The sequence below is a fragment of the Venturia canescens genome, chromosome 2, assembly GCF_019457755.1.
Source record: "Venturia canescens isolate UGA chromosome 2, ASM1945775v1, whole genome shotgun sequence".
NCBI classification, from domain to species: domain Eukaryota; kingdom Metazoa; phylum Arthropoda; class Insecta; order Hymenoptera; family Ichneumonidae; genus Venturia; species Venturia canescens.
Genome location: NC_057422.1, coordinates 16,412,079 through 16,432,025, shown reverse-complemented (window position 1 = coordinate 16,432,025; position 19,947 = coordinate 16,412,079). Strand labels below are relative to the sequence as shown.

The 19,947-nt window shown below is 37.0% G+C and overlaps 2 protein-coding genes and 1 long non-coding RNA gene across 9 annotated transcripts in view; 2 read left to right on the top strand and 1 right to left on the bottom strand.

Annotated features, from left to right (window-relative positions):
* Positions 1-2,636: 2,636 nt before the first annotated feature.
* Positions 2,637-9,660, top strand: LOC122407367 (uncharacterized short-chain type dehydrogenase/reductase y4vI-like). Its single transcript, XM_043413532.1, has 11 exons — positions 2,637-2,972; positions 3,346-3,472; positions 4,002-4,134; positions 4,526-4,669; positions 4,765-4,816; positions 5,061-5,086; positions 7,406-7,760; positions 8,360-8,486; positions 8,609-8,741; positions 9,166-9,309; positions 9,466-9,660. Exons 1-11 carry the CDS (start codon positions 2,672-2,674, stop codon positions 9,517-9,519), a joined length of 1,596 nt encoding a protein of 531 aa, XP_043269467.1. The 5' UTR covers positions 2,637-2,671; the 3' UTR covers positions 9,520-9,660.
* A 1,643-nt stretch (positions 9,661-11,303) lies between these two features.
* LOC122405779 (uncharacterized) lies at positions 11,304-12,772 on the bottom strand. Its single transcript, XR_006259822.1, has 3 exons — positions 12,660-12,772; positions 12,028-12,121; positions 11,304-11,402 (listed from the first exon to the last, which is right to left on the bottom strand). It is a non-coding gene; the product is annotated as an uncharacterized lncRNA (long non-coding RNA).
* LOC122405771 (arylsulfatase B-like) overlaps positions 11,396-19,947 on the top strand; it is a 12,918-nt gene continuing 4,366 nt past the window's right edge. For 2 of the 7 annotated variants that reach the window (XM_043410729.1, XM_043410724.1), the window contains exons 1-7: positions 13,429-15,396; positions 15,786-16,016; positions 16,370-16,525; positions 18,040-18,295; positions 18,680-18,837; positions 18,924-19,059; positions 19,153-19,598. In XM_043410729.1, coding sequence (XP_043266664.1) covers positions 15,205-15,396; positions 15,786-16,016; positions 16,370-16,525; positions 18,040-18,295; positions 18,680-18,837; positions 18,924-19,059; positions 19,153-19,598 — 1,575 coding nt within the window. In that variant the 5' untranslated portion in view covers positions 13,429-15,204. Of the gene's footprint in view, positions 11,914-12,179; positions 12,352-12,606; positions 12,714-13,428; positions 15,397-15,785; positions 16,017-16,369; positions 16,526-18,039; positions 18,296-18,679; positions 18,838-18,923; positions 19,060-19,152; positions 19,599-19,947 lie in introns of those variants that run through there. The other 5 variants (XM_043410723.1, XM_043410726.1, XM_043410727.1 and 2 more) reach the window with 5 other exon arrangements.

Genomic DNA, 19,947 nt, shown 5'->3' with positions numbered 1-19,947 from the left:
GGGCGTTCTGCACCGAATCGGCTCCTGTTCGACCTTGAATTTTTTTCTCGTAGTTTTTCTCTTCCTTTCGATCGCGCATAAATTAAGTTACCGTGTCACAAGTAAGGCTATCATTAATTTCACGGATTTTTATTAAAAAAATTAACGAAAAATTCAGAGTCCAAGTAGTGACAGAATTACATGTCATAAACTTTTTCAATGTTAACTTCCGCAGCACGAACAAAATGAAATAAAGTCATCTGTAGGAAAAAGCCAACCGTGAAGTTTCACTTCAATTCACACGGTAATTTTCGCCCGGCTACTACGATCATTAAATTTTCTAATTATCAAATTAATGGTCAAGTTTAAACCAATTGAGTTACTACATGGGCAAGAGTGGTCGTTTTTCTCGTACATTCCAATTTTAGCTTAAATAATGTTTCTTCAAGAAAGAATTTCCACGATAAGCTTTGGAATAAAATTCATGTGGAAGGAAGCTTGTTCTGGAAGAAAAAATAAGAAATGTTTTTTCCACAAACATAGTGGCCAGTGTCATAATATTGATATGAAAACCTCCCACAAAGCAATCGCACGTTCGAATATCAAACGACTTCGGCGAGACAATGCTCATGTGTAAAGAATTTTTATAGCAAACATCACGTGTTGGTAACATGAATACAATAGCTTTTATCAGTATCAATATTGAATTTTCATAGAAACGAAGCGAAAGAGTGCAAATGAAATGAAGCATCACCGTAAAAAATGCCTGCCCTTGAAAAGTCGATGCAATTCGTGACTTTTTGTAAACAAAAAAACGTTTGAGATTTTTCGTCGCCTTTCTTTCGTACTTCAGAAAAAAAATAGATATAAAAATAAAATACACATGTTTCACGAGTTTTATTCTTCTGAATTCTCATTGCAAGCAAATCTGTGTTAATTCCATTCAATTTATTGAAATACAATATTTGAAACAAATAGTCAGTAAGGAAAAATGGATAAATTACTTTTCAGAAATGAAATCACACTTTCGTTCAATGTACAAATCGATTGATGCTAGAAATACAATGATACATTAATGTTGATAGATTTAGTTGTTTCAAATACATTGAGATATTGAGTGAACTGATAAATAGTCAGCTCAACACTTTTGCTGTTCCAGACAAGATTATATAATTATTTAATCCCACGGTTGCCGGTTATCGAATTAATGCTGTGTGTATAACTGCAAACATCATGCTGCTCAATTATTGTGCATAATACGCAGTTTACAACGACTTTGTACCGTCAATGGGAATCGTGAATCGTACAAACTGTGTCCGCGTGTATAAGCACAGCGCGTCAAGCGAACGAATGCCTTAGCAATGTTCAATTTTTATTTACCTACACGCAATATATTTTGAAATGTAAGGTCAGCATGAAAGTGCATTTTTCGGTCTCCGCGATGCTGGAGCGCCGGATGAAAAAATTTTTCAATTTTTTTTAGTCACTAACAATCACGTGAAGTCTTGCATAAACGCTGGTGATATAAATCACTGACTTTCAGACAGGAAAGACGTTGAGTTCTGATATTTAATCGTTGTTTTTCCTTCGCAATGAATCTCGATGTAGTGTTCGTCTATTTCTATCGCTATCGATGACGTCAGCTTCAGGTAGCAATCTTAAAGCTTCTCTATATTGTCTAATCATGCACATCTGCTACACGGAAAGAAAATTTCACTAAAAACTACTATGGTGCCATAGAAGTAGGGCTCTATATCGGTAATAATTATTAATTCTTTCGTTACTGCCAAGGCTCTTCCAAATTCATCGAATCGTGACAAGCATATCTGGAATTAAAATAACTTCGATAAGGCGAATCTGAAGTTGAAGCAAAATTAATCTTCCGCAAACTTGTGGTGCTGATAAAAATATTCCCTAGGTCTATTCACGAGCAGTGCTCAAAACCCACGAAATTTTTGAACTGATATCAGGAACACCGAATTAGGGCACTGGACTCATGTGAAGGAGATAAAAATTGATTATTTTATTTCAAATTTATTTCAACTGTTCATAACTTCTTTACTCATTCAGAACATTCGCGATGCGACCGAAAATCTCAAGTTTTGAGTACAACTGAATAAAGGTTTATCAAAACCAATGAAAATATTAAATTTCCAAAGTCTGCTCTTCGTTTGTCCGGATTTTCCCTACTGTCACGTACTTTCCATGGCAGGCCGATGTATTTGGTGACTGAGTACTTCTCCAATGTAAAAAATTAAAAAATTTCGACTTTGAATTATCAGAGTATGAATTTGCAACGATGATCACGAGTTGTTGAAAGAATTAGGCTACGAAGTCTGGGGAATTATAAAATCTTTCAAAATTCACGTTGTCACTGAAAAATGCGAAACGAGCGAAAAATAGCCAAGCAACTGGGAAATCATTGATATGAGGATGGATTTGTATAAGTTTGTCTACATCGAGCAGATAGGAAACGGTTATAAAATTGTTCTACCTAGAAGTCGTTACACGTGTATGAAAAAATGTTAGCGCAAGATTTGCTCGAACGTAAAACCGAAAAAATTCCATTTGATGGCTTTACTTTGGTAGTGTGCAAGAATATAATGTGTGAGCGTGAGAGTACAAGAGCCAACGAGTATCGAATAAACGGTTAGCAGAATCGGAGTCAGTTCGTCGCTGCCTTTAATCGAAGATGGATCGCTGGTCGGGAAAAGTTGCTATTGTAACGGGCGCGAGTATCGGTATTGGGACTGAAATAACCGAGGCACTCGTGAAAAATGGTGTCAAAGTCGTCGGGGTTGCAAGACGCGTTGAAAGGATTCGAGATCTCGCTGCCAAGTTGAAGGGCCAAAAAGGTTCTCTTTACCCTATGGCATGTGATATGAGCAAGGAAGAGGATATTCTCAAAGTTTTTCAATGGACCGAAAAGGAACTCGGCGGTGTCGATGTACTCATCAATAATGCTGGAGTTCTAGTTTCTGAAACTATCATCAGTAAGCGACAGAATTGAATTCTCGTGGATTTGCTTTTCGATTATTATGAAGATGAATTGCGTTTGAATTATTCGGACTACGAAACGGAACTTTGAAATTTTTTTTTTTTTTACAATTTTTTATTTGCACTGCCAAAAATACTCAACACCATAAAAATGTTTGGTTCTTCAAACAGATTCAATTTGAAAGTCGAACCAAGTAAAGCGTAAAACGTTTGCTAAGCTTCACAAGATCCATTCGCTGCAAGGATTTTTCTCAATCGACGATACTTTATGAAGTTGGATTATATTGTTAAAAATTAAGTGATTTTTTTTCGTAAGTTAATCACGAAAGTGGGTTTATTAAGAGACAAAAATATTACCATTTTGTCCAGATGGCTCGACGGAAAACTACCGAAAAATCATGGATGTTAACGTCATAGCTGTGGCGATTTGTGCAAGGGAAGCGGTTTGCTCGATGAAGAAGCGCAACGTTTCCGGTCACATAATCAATGTCGCAAGGTAATGAAAAATTCAAAGAACGTTTTTCATCTTCATATTTCTATAAAAATTGGATTTTTGAACAAGATTTACTTGTGTAATCATGCGACGCATGTAACAACGACGTTGCACAGTTTATATAATTGCATACCTAGAACCATTTTCTTATTCATTTGTTTTTTCACTCGACTCAACTTTGAGATAATGCTGGATGCCATGTTCCTTGGCTGTAGAGAAACTACTTCGTCATGATTTTGTTCAGAAAATTTCAAGGATTTTCGAAGAGAAGTGGCAAAGATGAACTCTCTAAAGATCACACAAACACCCGATTTTTTGACCAACAAGCATGATTTGTTCAAAGCAATTATGATGGTTAATTGCAACATTTATTATGAGGTTACTTCGAAATCACTTTTGCAGACACTTCACACAAGCACAAAAAAATTTCAATGCATCCAACTGATGAAACTGATTCGAAGCAAATGAGAGAAAAATTATTAGGGATTGATGGATGAAATCTAATTAGTTAACGTGATAACTAATTTTCCAGCATCGGTGGACACAACGCTGAGATCGTTACAGTTCCACTGAGCCTTTACTGTGCGAGCAAATATGCGGTGATAGGCATGTCCCACTCTTTGCGAAATGAATTAACAGCTGCAAAAATGAGCATCAAGGTCACGGTGAGTTCACAAATTTCCACTAGGAATTAAAATCGTTCCCAAGATTTTTACTGTTTTTATATGCACAATCTATTAAGGAACGCATTTTTTTCGCTCTTAACAATATTTTAAATAAAATTATAAAAAAACACGCTCGCGTATATATTTTATAAATTGAACGAAAGCTCAATAGATTCAAGTGATCTGCCTCTGGACATCGAGTAGCACACTGTAGATTAATGAATAATACATTAGATATGCGAAATGAATGCCTTAAATAAACTTTTAACGAATAAATATACTGAAGTCGAAAAAAACATACGTCGTGAGCAACATAAAAAAAAATTTGTCTAAAAATCGTTGTTAGTTTGATCGTGTTAAACGTTGAATCACTTTTTCATAATCTTAATAGTGCATCAGCCCTGGAGCCGTGAAAACCGACATGATTGTAGAAGCTGGTATTCCACAAGAGCTGCTCGAGCGAATGCCCATACTTACTGGCAAAGATATCGCTGAGGCGGTCATCTACGCTTTGTCTACTCCGCCAAATGTTCAGGTAAAAAAAAATCGATGAATGTGCAATTATCACAGGATTTTTATCAATTTTTTCAAGATCTTTTTCAATTTTCTGAAATCTTGATGCTTTTACAGGTGAAGGACCTAATCATCACGCCCTTGGCACCCCTGAACAAGACGCTCCAGGGTTGAGCGATTTTCAACGAAAATACTTCATGATAATTCAACAATGTTTCTGCCAAATGTTCAGGTAAAAACATCAAAATTTGTTCGAATAATTAAGTAATGCTTAATTTTTACTGGATGCTGCCAAACCACTGATTTTTTTGTACGCGACACTTCCAGACAAATCTGTGCAACTCATTTCACACGAAAATCCGATGAACATAGAAACTCCATTGAACTTAATCAAAATTTTGCTTGATTCACAGGCGAAGGAACTGATAGTCACGCTCCTGTTACCCCGCAACGGTGTGCTTATAATTGATTGCAGAATTAGATCAAAATAACACAAAAAAGAATTAGATCATACATCGACGGTGCCATTATCATGTAGAAAATGAAAAATAAATGCTATCATATAAACAGGATTCTGAACCAGTGCCTTAAGAGTATGGATCAGTCGACTAACCTCACTTGGAATTTTTGAAATTGAAATTCTCTGACACGGTTTGACCGATTAAAAAAAGGCTCTGTCAGCCTACGCAGAACGATGGCAAAAATCGACTGACAGAGCCTTTTTTTAATCGGTCAAACTGTGTCAAAGAATTTTGATTTCGAAATTTGCAGCTATCTCTCTCGCACTCACGGTTGCGATATACCGACTGATCCATCCTCTTAAAAAGTAAACTGCAAAGTGAACGTTCACTAAAAACTGTGTCCACTGTGATACTCAAATATTATCGAAAACCTTTGCTTTTGACGTTTATGACAGTAATCTCGATGAGTTCGAAGCAAATGGAAACTTTTCTGGATTTACTGAAATTCAATTTGAAAGTAACATCACGTTCCATAAGATATCTTTTTCTTTTTTTCACTTACTTCCTTTTCCACTTTTTCCTTTCAATTCTATTTTATTCAAAAATTAAGCGAGTCTCTACACTCCTTTGAATCTCATGTGCGGAATAATCTCCGTTTCGTGTTGCTGCAATTTCGTGTTGATCGCGTGCAAGTTCAAGTGCTCAACGTTGTAAAGAAACTGATGGCTGCAACATGCAAGTTTCAATTGGCCTGAATGATGAAATTACTACGAAGATCGCGTAAAGCAAAAGATGAATCGCGATCTCACAGTGATAAGAAAGGTTCATTGATGCCTCGTTTGACTGTTAATACATGACATTTCATGGAGGAAAACTTAGGAAATGTAACTATTAAAGTTTCTAACAATATAATACTATAATAATAAATCCAACGCTAAGATAATTCATGGAGAAATCTAACCTGCAAAAAGAAACGACGAGTTTTCATTACAAAAAGGTGCATCGATGGTAATTTACACTATTCAAAAGTAAATTAATGCACGAGTGCATTGACAACGACTTTTGTTGAATGGTATAAAATGTTGCGAGTTCAATGGTCAATAATTTCGAAATTAAGATCAAAACGAGATCTCGAGTCGCAAAAGTTTAGTACATTTTTGAGGCGAAAGCCATTTCATTGGACAAGGTCATCTGTAACCCGGAGCCAAAACCCAATTGTAGCAGGTCTGACGAAAAATAATCTTTCAGTATCCTAACTTTAAATTTCAAACGAAAATAAAAACGTTGGAATGAACTACTGCTGGAGCCAGCAGCTTGCTGGAGCCTCCGAAAGTAATTTGGCGTTCCAGGAATATTTCATTTTTTCTCATATCGATATTCCATGATTTCAATTCCTTGGTGGAATCCTGTGCCGCGTTGATCGCTGAAAAGATCCAGTGCAATTGAAGATCATCCCTCTAATAGCTGAACTCAGTTTCCTCATTTAACGATCGTGTGATCATCAACGAAGTAAATGAACCTCGTTAATATCTCGTGATCAACGATTGAAAAAAAAAACGTAAAATACAAAGTGTTTGTTGTCATTAAACTGCCACAAATTGAAGTCTCTTGAAACGTTGTATGATACAAATTTGCCTAAATCCTATCAAGAGACTCTGCAGAGTCTTGGGACAAGCTTGTTCTGTATCCAGTGAAAAAAATGGCACACGCCACTTTGCACCTTTGTAGTGTTCTTATTGGCTAGACGAGCAAGGATGCAGTGAGATTACAAATGACCAGAGTCAATCATATTTGTAAAGAGTCCGTCACGCAGGTACAAGAAAAATACACTTTAGTTGTATTAGATATGACGATATGAAGTTCGCGATAAACGAACAGTTTTATAACCTTCGTGATATGTGTTCTGAGCGATTATCGTATAATAGCGGCTATTTTAAACTGCAACAAACTAACGGCTCGAGTGATTTTTATTCTTCACTCGTTATTATGATCCTAAGCTTCTCCTTCGCGGAACGGTTGCCTCGGGCAAGCAGGCTAAAGTTCGTATGTCGTTGCACAGGTCCTGCGATATAGCCGGTTCCATATTATTTTTTCAACTTCATCTTCGAACTCTGATCTGATCTACGGTGATGCGATTGAAATGTGTAATTATGACGCGAGCCTCGTGTCCTTGAAACATTATTACTGCAATTCATACATCCGTTTTTACTCGGTTTAAGGTTTTTGCGTATCTTTATAATGATAGTTTTGTGCAAGGATTGCATACGAGTGGGAAAGAACTTGAGAATGCGCAATAGATAAACGATGACCTGGAAAATGATCACATCGTCGATCGTCGTCGGCAATCGAAGATGGATCGCTGGTCGGGAAAAGTTGCTATTGTCACTGGCGCGAGCAGCGGTATTGGGGCTGACATAACTGAGGCACTTGTCAAAAATGGTGTCAAAGTCGTTGGGCTTGCAAGACGAGTGCAAAGGGTTCGAGACATTGCTACGAAATTGAAGGGCCAAAAGGGAACTCTTTATCCCATGGAATGTGATCTCAGCAGGGAAGACGACATTCTCAAAGTTTTTCAATGGACGGAAAAGGAAGTTGGTGGTGTCGATATACTCATCAACAATGCTGCCGTCGTCTTCTCAGAACCTATCATTGGTAAGCTGCAGAATTAAATTCTTGTATATTTATCTCGTATATATTTCGAAGAAGATACAGAAATTGAATGAAACATGAGCAATGAAGTCGTATTGTCTTTATAAAAATGTATGCATGCAATTCAAGAATCCATTATTTTCGTGGTTTATTTTCGGTCAGTTTTTATGACACAATGAATGAAGTACTTGAAAGTCAATGAAATATGGAGTAAATAAATGTTTTGAAAATTTCCGTTTCTTGGGATACGATCCCATTTGCTGCTTCGTGATATCACTGCATTCGCTTCAATTTTTCGTGTTATAGCAAGCTGAAAAGCATCTCCAATCGATACTGAATACTCTCGTGAGACAGTGAAATCTAAGAATTCATAAAAAAATCTGACGAATCACTTAAAAAATGGAGAGCTGAAAGATTGACAAATCTAAGTTTGTTGGAAAGCACGTTGAAAGCATCGAAGAAATCATTGTCGTCAATTCGATGTCCTGAAAATCTTTATTTTCTTTGAAATGACAAATATTGTTTGATGAAACGATGGTGTATCGAGAGAATTGAATGCTCATCGTTTGTCACAGTAACAAAAATACTTTCACTTTGTTCAGATGGCTCGACGGAAAACTATCGAAAAATCATGGATGTTAACGTGACGGCTGTAGCGATTTGTGCAAGGGAAGCGATTCGTTCGATGAAGAAGCACAACATTTCCGGTCACATAATCAATATCGCAAGGTAAAATAACGATTAAAAATACCTTATTGATCATTTGATGCGTTCCTGAGCCAGCACTCCATGGCAGAATTGTTTTCATTCCTTAATAAGTTCGCCGAGAAATAGAATCGCCGATTTTACAGTATTCTCGGTCACAATGCTGAGATCTTCGCATACCCCATCAGTCTTTACTGCGCAAGCAAATATGCATTGGTCGGTATGTCTCATTCTTTGCGGAACGAACTGTCAGCTGCGAAAATGAATATCAAAGTGACGGTGAGTTTTAACAACGAATTTACAACGAAACAAATTTGACCAAAAATCGCTTGAAGTTTCTTTACGCATGCACGACTACCAGTTTTTTGCATAATTTTCGCGGCCCTTTATTCTAAGAGCGATTGAGAATTTCTAACTCCGGTTTTCTATAAGTTGAATGACTTTGCAATTTTCTGGTAGTTCATCAAGCATGAGCGTAAATGCATTTATATTTTGTTAATGATTTATACCTCGTTCAATGTCAAGTTACTAGGCTAGGGATATTCACTAATTGACTCTTCGAAATTACACTAATTTGAAATTAGAATGATGAATCAGTATCGAGTATTATTGAAACAGTGGGTCACTTCAAATCCCCTTCAGTTTTATCGGTTTATGATCATATTTGCTCCTCATATTCACTCAAATGTCGATGTCCAAATAGTGCATCAGCCCTGGAGCCGTAAAAACCGACATGATCGTTACAGCAGGTTTGCCTCGTGATATGCTCGAAAAAGTTCCCATACTTACTGGCAAAGATATCGCTGAGGCAGTTATCTTCGCACTATCTACTCCACGGAATGTGCAGGTAAAAAAGAACTCGACAAACGTGAAACTAATATAAAATTTATCTCAACTTCATTGGATAATGACAGCTGAAAAGAAACTTTCGGAATTTTTTTGGAGGCCTCTTGGAAAAACAGAAAATATATGAAAATTTTTCGATATTCTTGTGTATTTGCAGGTCAAAGAACTCATCATTACGCCCTTGGCACCCCTGGACGATGTGTTCCATTGATTGGAAGCAAAAATTAGTCATTAAACTCCAAGTTTCTTTTGTGAAATTACAATAAATCGCAGGTCGATTGATATAAAAAAAATCAGTTTAAGCAAAGAACAAATTGAATGAAACTGCTGAAAATTTATGAAAAATTTAAAACCTTTGTGTTTTTACCAGTTTATTATTCATGTTCAAATATTCAACTGAGAACGCATGAAATTTCATGAGATGCCCGAACTGAAGGCTTTTGTTTCCAAAGTTGATGACAATGCACTTTCATAAACAAGTTAAGATTTTGCATGGTGCACGAAGCGAACAAGTTTCACGATGGGGGAAGAAACGCCTCCGGATTTATTGTAACTAGTTCCAAACATTCTTTCGCGTTTTGTTGGACATTAGTTTCTTTCTCTTTATTTCCTCCACTCCACCCTCGCTTCATCCTCTTTTAGCGTTCCATTCAAAAGGCAATTGGGTCTCTGCATTCCTTTTGAATTATCAAGTGCGAAATAATATGCGTTCCGCGTTCGTGACGTGCAAGTGCAAGTGCTCAACATCGAGAATAAACGCATCTATACAAAAACATAGAAATACGAACTGGCTCGAATTATGAAATGATTGAGGGGTTCGTGCACGCAATGAATGCATCATAATTATGCAGTGATAGCTCAACTTCATTGATACCCAATCTGATATTTATTTACGATCCAGTTCAAAGTAAACCCTTTGCAGAATCATATCAAAAGAATAGAATTCTGTTTCCGTTGCGTGGAAGAGTGTCAAAACCCAATTGTACGGAATAAGATTTCGAGTTTTTCTCAAATTTTGTAAATGTTTTTAAGTGAAATTATCGACACACGAAAAATCTACTACATTGCATGAGGTAGTCAGAAAATTCAGCTCTAAATAATATTTTCACGTGTTGAAGTGTACTAAAAAAAGGAAAGAAGTGAATCCACAAAGACTTGCACTTGAGATTAATGAAGACGAAGTGAAAACCTCTTCTTTATTTTTTCAATGAGTCACTTGTAGTTCTGCAGACATCAAATCCAGAATTCGTGATCCAGGATTAAGCCATGAAAAATTACACCTGCGATCATTCTATTAGATTTTTTAAGCTCCATGATTATGATTCCGACTTTTATTGTTTTTTTTTTCAAATAATTTCTGTTATCTCTGTAAAACTCCATGAATTTTCGAAATCTTATCGTTCGTATATCATTAATGAGTGAATGATCAATCTTTTATTTACATACTTCATTACGCTTTGTGTTTAAATCTCGTTCGCGCAACCTTAGATCGTGGTCACGGTCTGAGATTACTACCTATAATGACCTCTCGTCGCGCTTATTTTATCGCGGCAATTTGTGCGCAATCGTTCCAGTGATTTCTCACGAAAAACGCGAATATCTGTTGATTCACGCTGTTTTATGATCACATAGCCATGTGCCATCGACCAAACAACTAAAAAAATGGTTAAAAAAAGAAATGTGTACGAAATAAGTCTTTATTATGAAAAGAAACTTCGTTGTAGCTTAATGCGGAATCGTTGATCGGCGAAATGAAGAACTAATAGATATTCTAACGATTCTCGCAACCAACTCCTCGGATTGTCAACTGATTACCTACATTACGAGACAACATACGCGCGGACACATTTTTTCTCAAAGCCGATTTGATAATTTCAGATTCTTATGTTTTTTCAGTACGATTAATTTATTGTTGCACATCATAAAATTTTTGTTTCTCGCGTTGAAAATTTTCGTTTTTACCACAGAAATTCAGTAGGACTAAATATTTGACGGGCATGGGAAGAATCGACGTGAAATTCGTATTACCTTTTCCATTAAAATGGCCCAGTTTCTTAAGAAAATGACTGAGTTGACGTTTCTATATCTTCTTTGCTAAAACAAAAAAAAATTGAGTTCAGAACACGATTTTTTTGCACGATAATAGGGATTATCATTAAGGGCGTATAAAAACCAGACTTTTGCTAATATTTTTTCACGTGCGTTATGCTTCTTGGCTATCAACGTAGCTGACAAAAACTTGCTCAGTTCGTTTCAAGGCTCTACATTTATTTTTGAAGTGGTGCATGGGGTGGAAACATAGTGCACATAAGAACGATCACGATCCATTATTCGAAAAAAAAAGAAAACAGTAAGGCAGTATTCGAAGCTCTCTTATTTCCAATCGAACGTATAGATTTGTTGATAAACAATTTGTCTGGATACTTTGACCTGGAGACAAAATCCTCTTTTCTTATATAGAATCGATCCAGATTATTGATAATTAGCTTTATCAGTAAAAGATAATTCGTACTGATGAATATATAAAATTGTAAGTGATTTAAAATTGAGGTTCAAGGGAATGTCAGAGTCTTAAGCCGGAGTTCGTACGAAGACAACGAGAGGTGTAAGAACAACATTTTTTTCCAAAATTTCGTTGGTTTCTTTCGTAATGGTCATGAATCATTTTTTCTTAAAATAACAATCGTGGTAATTAATCCATAAAACATTAAATTTTCACCTGATTATATTTTTCATTTGCTCGATATCCATGAATACATTGGATGATGTCATCGATGCATTAAAAGACGTACAATACCTCATGAATTTGAAATCTGAAAAAAAATGTGCATTTTCATAACTTAATTATCACATCAATCTGAAATTTAATAGACGATGAATGAGACAATCTATCAACTCAGTCCACGCAAATATCGTGCTTTTTGCTTGAAACAAGGGAGTTTGTACTATTAAAAGGTTTTTGGCAACTCTTGACGCCCTTCGTTTTTGCATTGGGAAGGCCTTCAACGAAAAAGGTGCTTCATTCGTCACAAGTCTCGATTTGGTTCGTACATACATCCAAGTATTAACCCCTTCGCAGTGAGGTGAAAATGAGATTTTCGTGCCATTTTTGTGTTGGAAATAAATTTTCATGAATTTAAACCATGACGCACCAAATTGCAATCGAATCGATGCAGTAGAAATATGTTGTTTTCACATGCCCCTAACGTGTCATGACACAAAAATGGCATGACTTTTTTTCCTCCTATGCGTATCACTCACAGTGAAAGAGTTAATGTACTAATTGCAACTACTGAAGTGTTGTAAAAAAAACATACAGGTTTCCTCCGGGTTCATAAACTTTCCAAATACCTTGCCAACTTCCATAATAAGCGAGATGTTCACAGCTCTGGTTTATTCACAGAGGTGAGTGAGGAACAGGTTACAATGAACTTCATAATAGTCTCGTGAATATTTTTACTCAATCATTGAAAAGCAATCGTTCGAGAGTCAACCTGCCCGGTATATCGTGTTGAATAATTGTGTGCAATTGTGCTGCAGCAATACTATAACGAATGCGTCAATAATGAGAATTCATATGAATTCTGCGATAGATTATTCATAGTGCAACTGTAAAACACGTGACTTTGTCCCACTCGTTGACACGTGAACTGCCATTGGTCATTCGTTATCGATCCCTTTTAATTGGTCAATAGAATAATGATCATTTGGATTGTATCTACATCAGATCACTGCGGAGACCTTCACGCTGTTCACCTAACAATGCCGTGGCAAAGACATTCACATTATCGCAAACGTTTGATTCATTTTCTCAAGAGATCGCGGTGATCTCGTGGTCCTTTCAAGGCTTTTCTAATGGGCATAGAGCATGGTACAGGAATAGTGATTTTATCGATGATGCTGGAACTTTATTCTGAAAACACTTGACTTTCGCTTAGAAACGTGTAAAAAAAAAAAAAAAAAAAAAAAAAAAAAAATACGAGATACGCGCATGCACAAGGTGACTGAAAATGAGAGACGAGATGGAGCAAGCACGTGTCTCAAACTCAAATACGAAGTAATTATGCCGCGATTGCGACGCTTGCTAATCGCCTCATTAAAAATTATTGCGCTCACACCCACAACGCTTTTTACGAAATCTCGAAACTAAACAAGACAAACCCCTTTTTGTACGATTAAACTGGCGACGTCGCCAAGCAATTGCATCGACGCTCATTACACTTTTTCTTACTCAACAACAGACTCCGAAGGACCCTAATTCTGTGCATGGAATAATAAAAAAACGCGGTGAGCAGACTCACTGCTAGACAATCGACGGACTCTCGGTTTTTGGCCTACATTCAAATAATTTCCACTGAACTTGAACTTCGCGAAGACTGCTTTGAGAGAAGAACTGTAGGATCGAAATGAACCGAGTGCGTGAACGTGAATCGAATAAAATTCATGACGACTATTCCGAAGGGGAAGTGAATGTTTTTTCTGGCGATAAAAAATGTGTTTTTATATGAAAGACAGTTGCGACTGATTGCAAACGTGAAAATCGATTTTATTTTGATTGCACGTAAAGAAATTATTGTTCGTCGGAATATTCGGTTAGTCTGTTTACGGTTAAGCCACACTCTCTTAGCAGTATTTTTGCAAGCATTCGCTCAACACAGTTTTATTCATTAACAATCGTTGAAGATAATTATCGAAATCTCCACCGGAGAATAATAAATACGAAAGGAGACACAAGAGGTGAATCGTCCGGTAATCCAATATATTTTGTTAAGGAATCACAGACATGATCGCGATTGTCGATGGGAAAATTCACAGTAAACGGTACTGCGTTTACCTTACAAATGTATGTAAAAATAATCACGAAAACGATTATCCCCCACTGAGAAACAGTCTTTTGGTATTTTCCAATGTGGTTAGGAGGTAGCCTTCGAAATACAGTCTGCAAGTTCTTCGAGCATGAAACTGAGCAGTCTCTTGTCGACTATGTAACAGTTCGCAATATTTAATTCATCGTTGGGTGAGTAGGCCAAGCATTATTGCACGGAGGTCAATCAAGAACCGTTTGTGACAGTTTTTTTTAACACTGCTTAAAATAACAACCGTAAATTAATAGTGAAAGATAACGCTGACACTAAAAGGAGAATCTGGACAAACATAAAAATGCAATAAGAATTTAAAGTTTTCACATTAACAATGAAGGATCGTTTTGCCCCTGTGCAGTGGAGATTTTTTTTATAAGACTCCTGTGAACAAGAAAAATTCCAATCTTTTAGTCTCAGAGTAATCTCAGAGTAAAAGGAAATATTATATTGACTCTAATTTGCATGGAAATTATCGCGGAAGTAAATTCCTTCGATGAGTCTTTTATCCCCGTTATTAACATCCCGAATCGAGAATTATAAATTCATCAAAACTCCTTCGTGCTTGGAATTTTGAACGTTCGTGAGAAAAAATAAAGCCTTTTACACCGGAAATACGAGTATTGCAAAGATGCTATAGCCGTAATCACAATTTTACCAGGAAAAATGAGGATCGTAAAAATCTAATGAATATTAAAATCATTATTTATGGATCTTCGCGTATGTAATATTCTAAACAATTATTTGATAGCTAGAGAAGTGGTCACTCATATAAACCGTCTGAACTATTGCTTCTCGGGAGACTTCATAAAAAATCTAACGATTTGCCATCAGCATGGTTCCATAATGGAAAATTAATCGCTGATATCAAAAATTGTCTACTGAATTATTTCCAATACTAAATTTGCGGATAAGCCGTATCATTGTTAACGATCGCGAATATTTTTTAGGCTGTCTCACAAAATTTTGGTCGCATTCAATGAATTTTGACACGTACAAACTTTAAAACACTTTCAGAAGATTCAAATCAATAAAAAATGTTTCAATTGTGCTCGAGGCTGGTATTGGGTCTGCTTTTTATACAATTATCTGAGGAAATTCCCAGTGGTCCATTGCCCCATTTGGAAGCACTATCAAAGTCTCCGTCCGAAGACACGTCGAAGATCTTCGGACACCACCACCATAAAGCCAAGAAGCCCAATATTGTCGTTATTCTTGCAGATGACCTAGTAAGTTTTTCTGTAGATAAGCAATCCGTTTGAGAGTTTTTAACACGCTCGTTGTAACGCGGTAATCATTGATTACACTTCGTTGTCTTTTTGCTAGTCGTTGGTATTCAACGAGGACTTAGTTTCAAAGTAGTTCAATGCAAAACTAGAGACCATCGACACGACAATTATTCTCAACGAATAGAAAATCTAGTCACTTGAAAAAAACCCTGCAATTGTCTGAAAATTGCCTCACTTATATTCTCGATATAAAAAAAAAAAAAAAAAAAAAAAAAAAATACATATTGAATGGAATCGTAAAAACAGTGAGCGTCAGATCACTGAACAAATATCCAAAACGATCTTAGCCCCCAAAAATCAGAACTTCAATCCGAGTAACTTTAACCTAGGGATGGAACGACGTGAGTTTCCACGGTGCGGATCAGATTCCAACCCCGAACATCGACGCACTGGCTTACAATGGTGTTATTCTGAACAGCCACTATGTATCGGCGCTTTGCACTCCAAGCAGATCGGCACTCATGACTGGCAAATATCCCATTCACACTGGAATGCAGCACTTTGTACTTCTCGAGGCTGAACCTCGAGGATTACCCCTTAAGGAGAAGCTGCTTCCTCAGGTAAATGTTAACTTGACATAAATTCGTAATTTTTATAAAAAAATTATGAAAATTATCCAAAGTTGTGAATCAGCTTATAAAATTTATTCCTCTTTTCCTAGCCTCAAAGATCTGTTGAATATTACGCATCACATATTGTCTAAGGTAAAAAAACCCGAGAACGAATCATGAAGGAGCTGATTTCTATAGTCGAAAAAGCAGCCGATCAATAAAACACAGAAGTGGAATGAAATCCACTTTTGCAAATCCCGATACACGATGCACGAGCATACTCTCAGCTCGAGTATCACAAGATCGTTGTGTCAAATTCATTCTCGTTGAATATTGCAACAGGCTTTTTTCCGTTGTTTCAGTATATGAAAGCTGCAGGTTACAAAACACACGCCATCGGGAAATGGCACTTGGGCTTCTACAAACGAGAGTATACTCCAACGTATCGAGGCTTTGACTCGCATTTTGGCTACTGGAATGGACTCCAGGACTACTACAATCATCGAGTTGCATCTTACGTGAGTTCGAAACTCTTTGCATAAGAATACAATCATTTTCAAAGCCTCAAATGACTCATGAGCTACTTGTCCCGAGATTCTGCCGAGTCTCTTGTTTAACCACTGCCCGATTCAAACAATGTCATTCATTGAGTGATTCGTCAAGGCATTCAGTGAGTGAAAAGCAAAGATACGCAATTACTAAGAATTCAATGCATCACGTCACGGCTATACACGGAGTGATTCAAATCTCTTTTTTTTTTGTATGAAATATCGGAATCAACTTTGCCAGAAGCTCCATACACTGGAAAGGGGAATTTGAAATTTTCTTCAAAATATCCTGTTCTATGATTTTCATGATGAAAATATTGGAGGGTTTCCAAAAACCTGCGCATGTAAATCGTTTGCGAGACAAAATGTGTGGGTCGAGAGGTGAACTTTATTGGATTGCCTCCTTCATTTGCGTGGGCTGAATGAATTTTGCTTCCTCATAGAGGAAGCTATGTGATGATGAAAATTTTTTTTTCCCAGTTTTCAATGTCAATGTGCTCAAAATGTCCCAAAACATCGAGAAATCATGTCTAGAAAAAATGTCCGGATGTGCGTGTGTATTATGGCACTGCAAAATTAAACCGCTTATAACTCGGAAACGGTTTGAGATACGGGGCTACCGTTTTGCACAGATGTTAATCTATACAAGCTCTTCATTCTCTGATAATTTTGTCAGAATTTGTAAAAAATTACGAATCCTACGACGTTTTAAAATTTTCATAAAAAGGGTCTAACTTTCGAAAATTTTAAGATTTATTAATAATTTTTTTTTTTTATAAATAGACTATCATATAATAGGAAGGTTGGTATTGAATTTGGGGAATATCGGTTGAACGGTTTCAATTTTATGATTTTTTGAATTTCACGAAAATATGAGTTTCTCAAAAAATCGTCTAATCGCGTTAATTTTCAGAAATTTTGTAAGATGTTGTGTATAAGTCTGTACTTCCTCTCTACTTTCTAGCAAAGTTGTCGGAATTATTTAATTTCAATGTAAAACGATGAAAATTGAAAGTTGCAAACTGTTTTTTCTGATGGCTCGTCATTTAGTTTTTTTCTTTATGAATTTAAACAAAGAGATAAATTAAAGTTCGTAAAAGAAGTTAGAGAAAATACATTATTTCCTTGTATACAAAAAAATGCTGCAAATTGAAATTTCATACGGTACTATCGCCGAGGGTTCGTTTTTTTTGGTATTCATGCTCGTTTTGTATTGAACTATGTCTCGTTAAGTAGAGGGATTAAAAAATAAATTGATCCTCATATTTTGGCACGGTCTCTCTGATTTTTTTTATCAGGAAATTTTATTAATCTCCCGTGATGGATTCGCTGTTTGTAGAGTGTCAAAACAAAAGTGCGTTTTTCTCCTTTACTGGCCTGTCCGCCGCCAATAAAATGCTCATTCCGTCATTCATAATATCGATATAATCTGATCATTAGCATGTAATCACAAGTCTTTGTAATCGCATGAACTGATTTGACAGACCCACGATTATCGGGGTTTCGATATGCGGCGAAATATGTCAGTGGCTTGGGACACTGAGGGAAAATACTCTACGGATCTATTCACGGAAGAAGCCATAAGAATTATTGACGAGCACGATACGCGGACGCCGATGTTCATGTATTTGGCACACCTTGCACCCCATAGTGGAAATATGGACGATCCTTATCAAGCGCCCGATGAAGAAATCGCTAAATTTGCGTACATCGACGATCCAGAAAGAAGAATTTATGCAGGTAGAGCACAGTTCACTTTAGGGAAAGGGAATGGGAACTCAAAAAATCTGGGTTTCTCAGGGTTCTTAATTCGGTTGCTGAAAGAAAAAATGCCCTTGCATAAAACACGAATTCCGCAGTATTTATTTGAAACTACTTTGCAATTGGGGTGATAAATTTTGTTTGAGATTTGTGAATTTGGAAAAAAGTTTTTCAAAAGATCAGGGGATCAGTCTCTTTTCCTTCACTTTTGAAAACTTGAAATAGTTTTTCTGAATATTTGTTTGTAGCGACAAAGCATGCATCTCAAGCAAGAAACTTCGGTCTATGAAAAAATATTTCACCTCGTTTCGCTGCTTGATCGCAAAGTTTTAGTACACTTGAGCAACTGAAAGCATTTTTCAGCGATGGTGTCAAAATTGGATGCGAGTATCGGTGAGGTAATGACTGCTCTGCGTCGTCGTGGAATGTTGGACAATAGCATAATCGTCTTCATGTCAGACAACGGTGCCCCGACAGATGGGGTGCACAACAACCGGGGTAGCAATTATCCGCTTAGAGGAGTAAGCACAAATGCCTCGAGCAATTTTTTCCTTCTCGCTCGATTAAGTCTCTTGTTCAAAATTATTTGTTCTCTTATCCTCTGAAGATGAAGATGAGCGCTTGGGAAGGGGGAGTTCGAGGCGTCGCAGCTGTTTGGAGTCCGATGATAAAAAACCCACGCAGAGTTTCGAATCAGCTCATATCGATAACCGATTGGTTACCGACTTTCTGGTCGGCTGCAGGTTCGAAAAGTTTATTCTTGATAAGTTGAACGTTTTATAAATTGCTGAAACGTCGAATTGCCTTTAAGCATCAATGAAAATGTTTGATCGCAGGGATGGACGTGAATGATTTGGGGATGATCGACGGCGTTGACTTGTGGCCATCCTTGATATCGGACAAGAGAGTTCCACGTGCTGAGGTCCTCATAAACATCGACGACATCGAGAATTACGGTGCTATAAGACGCGGTGATTTCAAGTACGTGATCGGTCACACGACTAGCGGAGATAATTGGTACGGCGATTCGGGAAGACTGGGTCACAGAACAACTGGAGAAGAGCTTCCTGATGAATACGCAAAGAGAGTACTTTCGAGTAAAGCCGGTGTAGCGATTAGTGGTTTGACAACTGCTCGGCAAGTGAGGGATTTGCGACAGCGAAGAAGTCAACCTTCTTTCAACGCGACCAGCGAATTCGACACAAAAATCTTGACAACTGATGACATTAGGAAGTTAAGACTCGCTGCTACCGTAGGTTGCAATGTCAAGGAGGAACAGAAGGTAAAACAAGCTTTCACGAGCTGCAATTCGCTTGAAAACATATATTTTGTTCGATATTTTTCTGAGCTACTAATATTCAAAATTTGACACGCCTCGCTATTGATAAGTTCGTAAGTAGAATGAGGACAGATAAGATTGAGCGAAGAACACGTCAAAATTGAACTACTTTTTTTTATCTCTGTCGTTTTTACCGGTGGAAGCTATTCGCTGTGAAAAATCGCATCATTGTCATCGCTGTGCCGTCATTATTTGTAATAAAATAATCGCAAAACTTTTTTAGTCCAGAAATAGAGAGTGCGATTCGTACACAGAAGGAATACGACACGTCAAAGTTAATTAGCGATTTTTT

Excerpts from the sequence above, each read along its gene's own strand:
- LOC122407367 (XM_043413532.1), top strand. The coding sequence starts at position 2,672 with ATGGATCGCTGGTCGGGAAAAGTTGCTATTGTAACGGGCGCGAGTATC. Across the intron at positions 3,473-4,001 it reads CACATAATCAATGTCGCAAG|CATCGGTGGACACAACGCTG; the intron begins GTAATGAAAAAT and ends CTAATTTTCCAG. Across the intron at positions 8,742-9,165 it reads AAATGAATATCAAAGTGACG|TGCATCAGCCCTGGAGCCGT; the intron begins GTGAGTTTTAAC and ends ATGTCCAAATAG.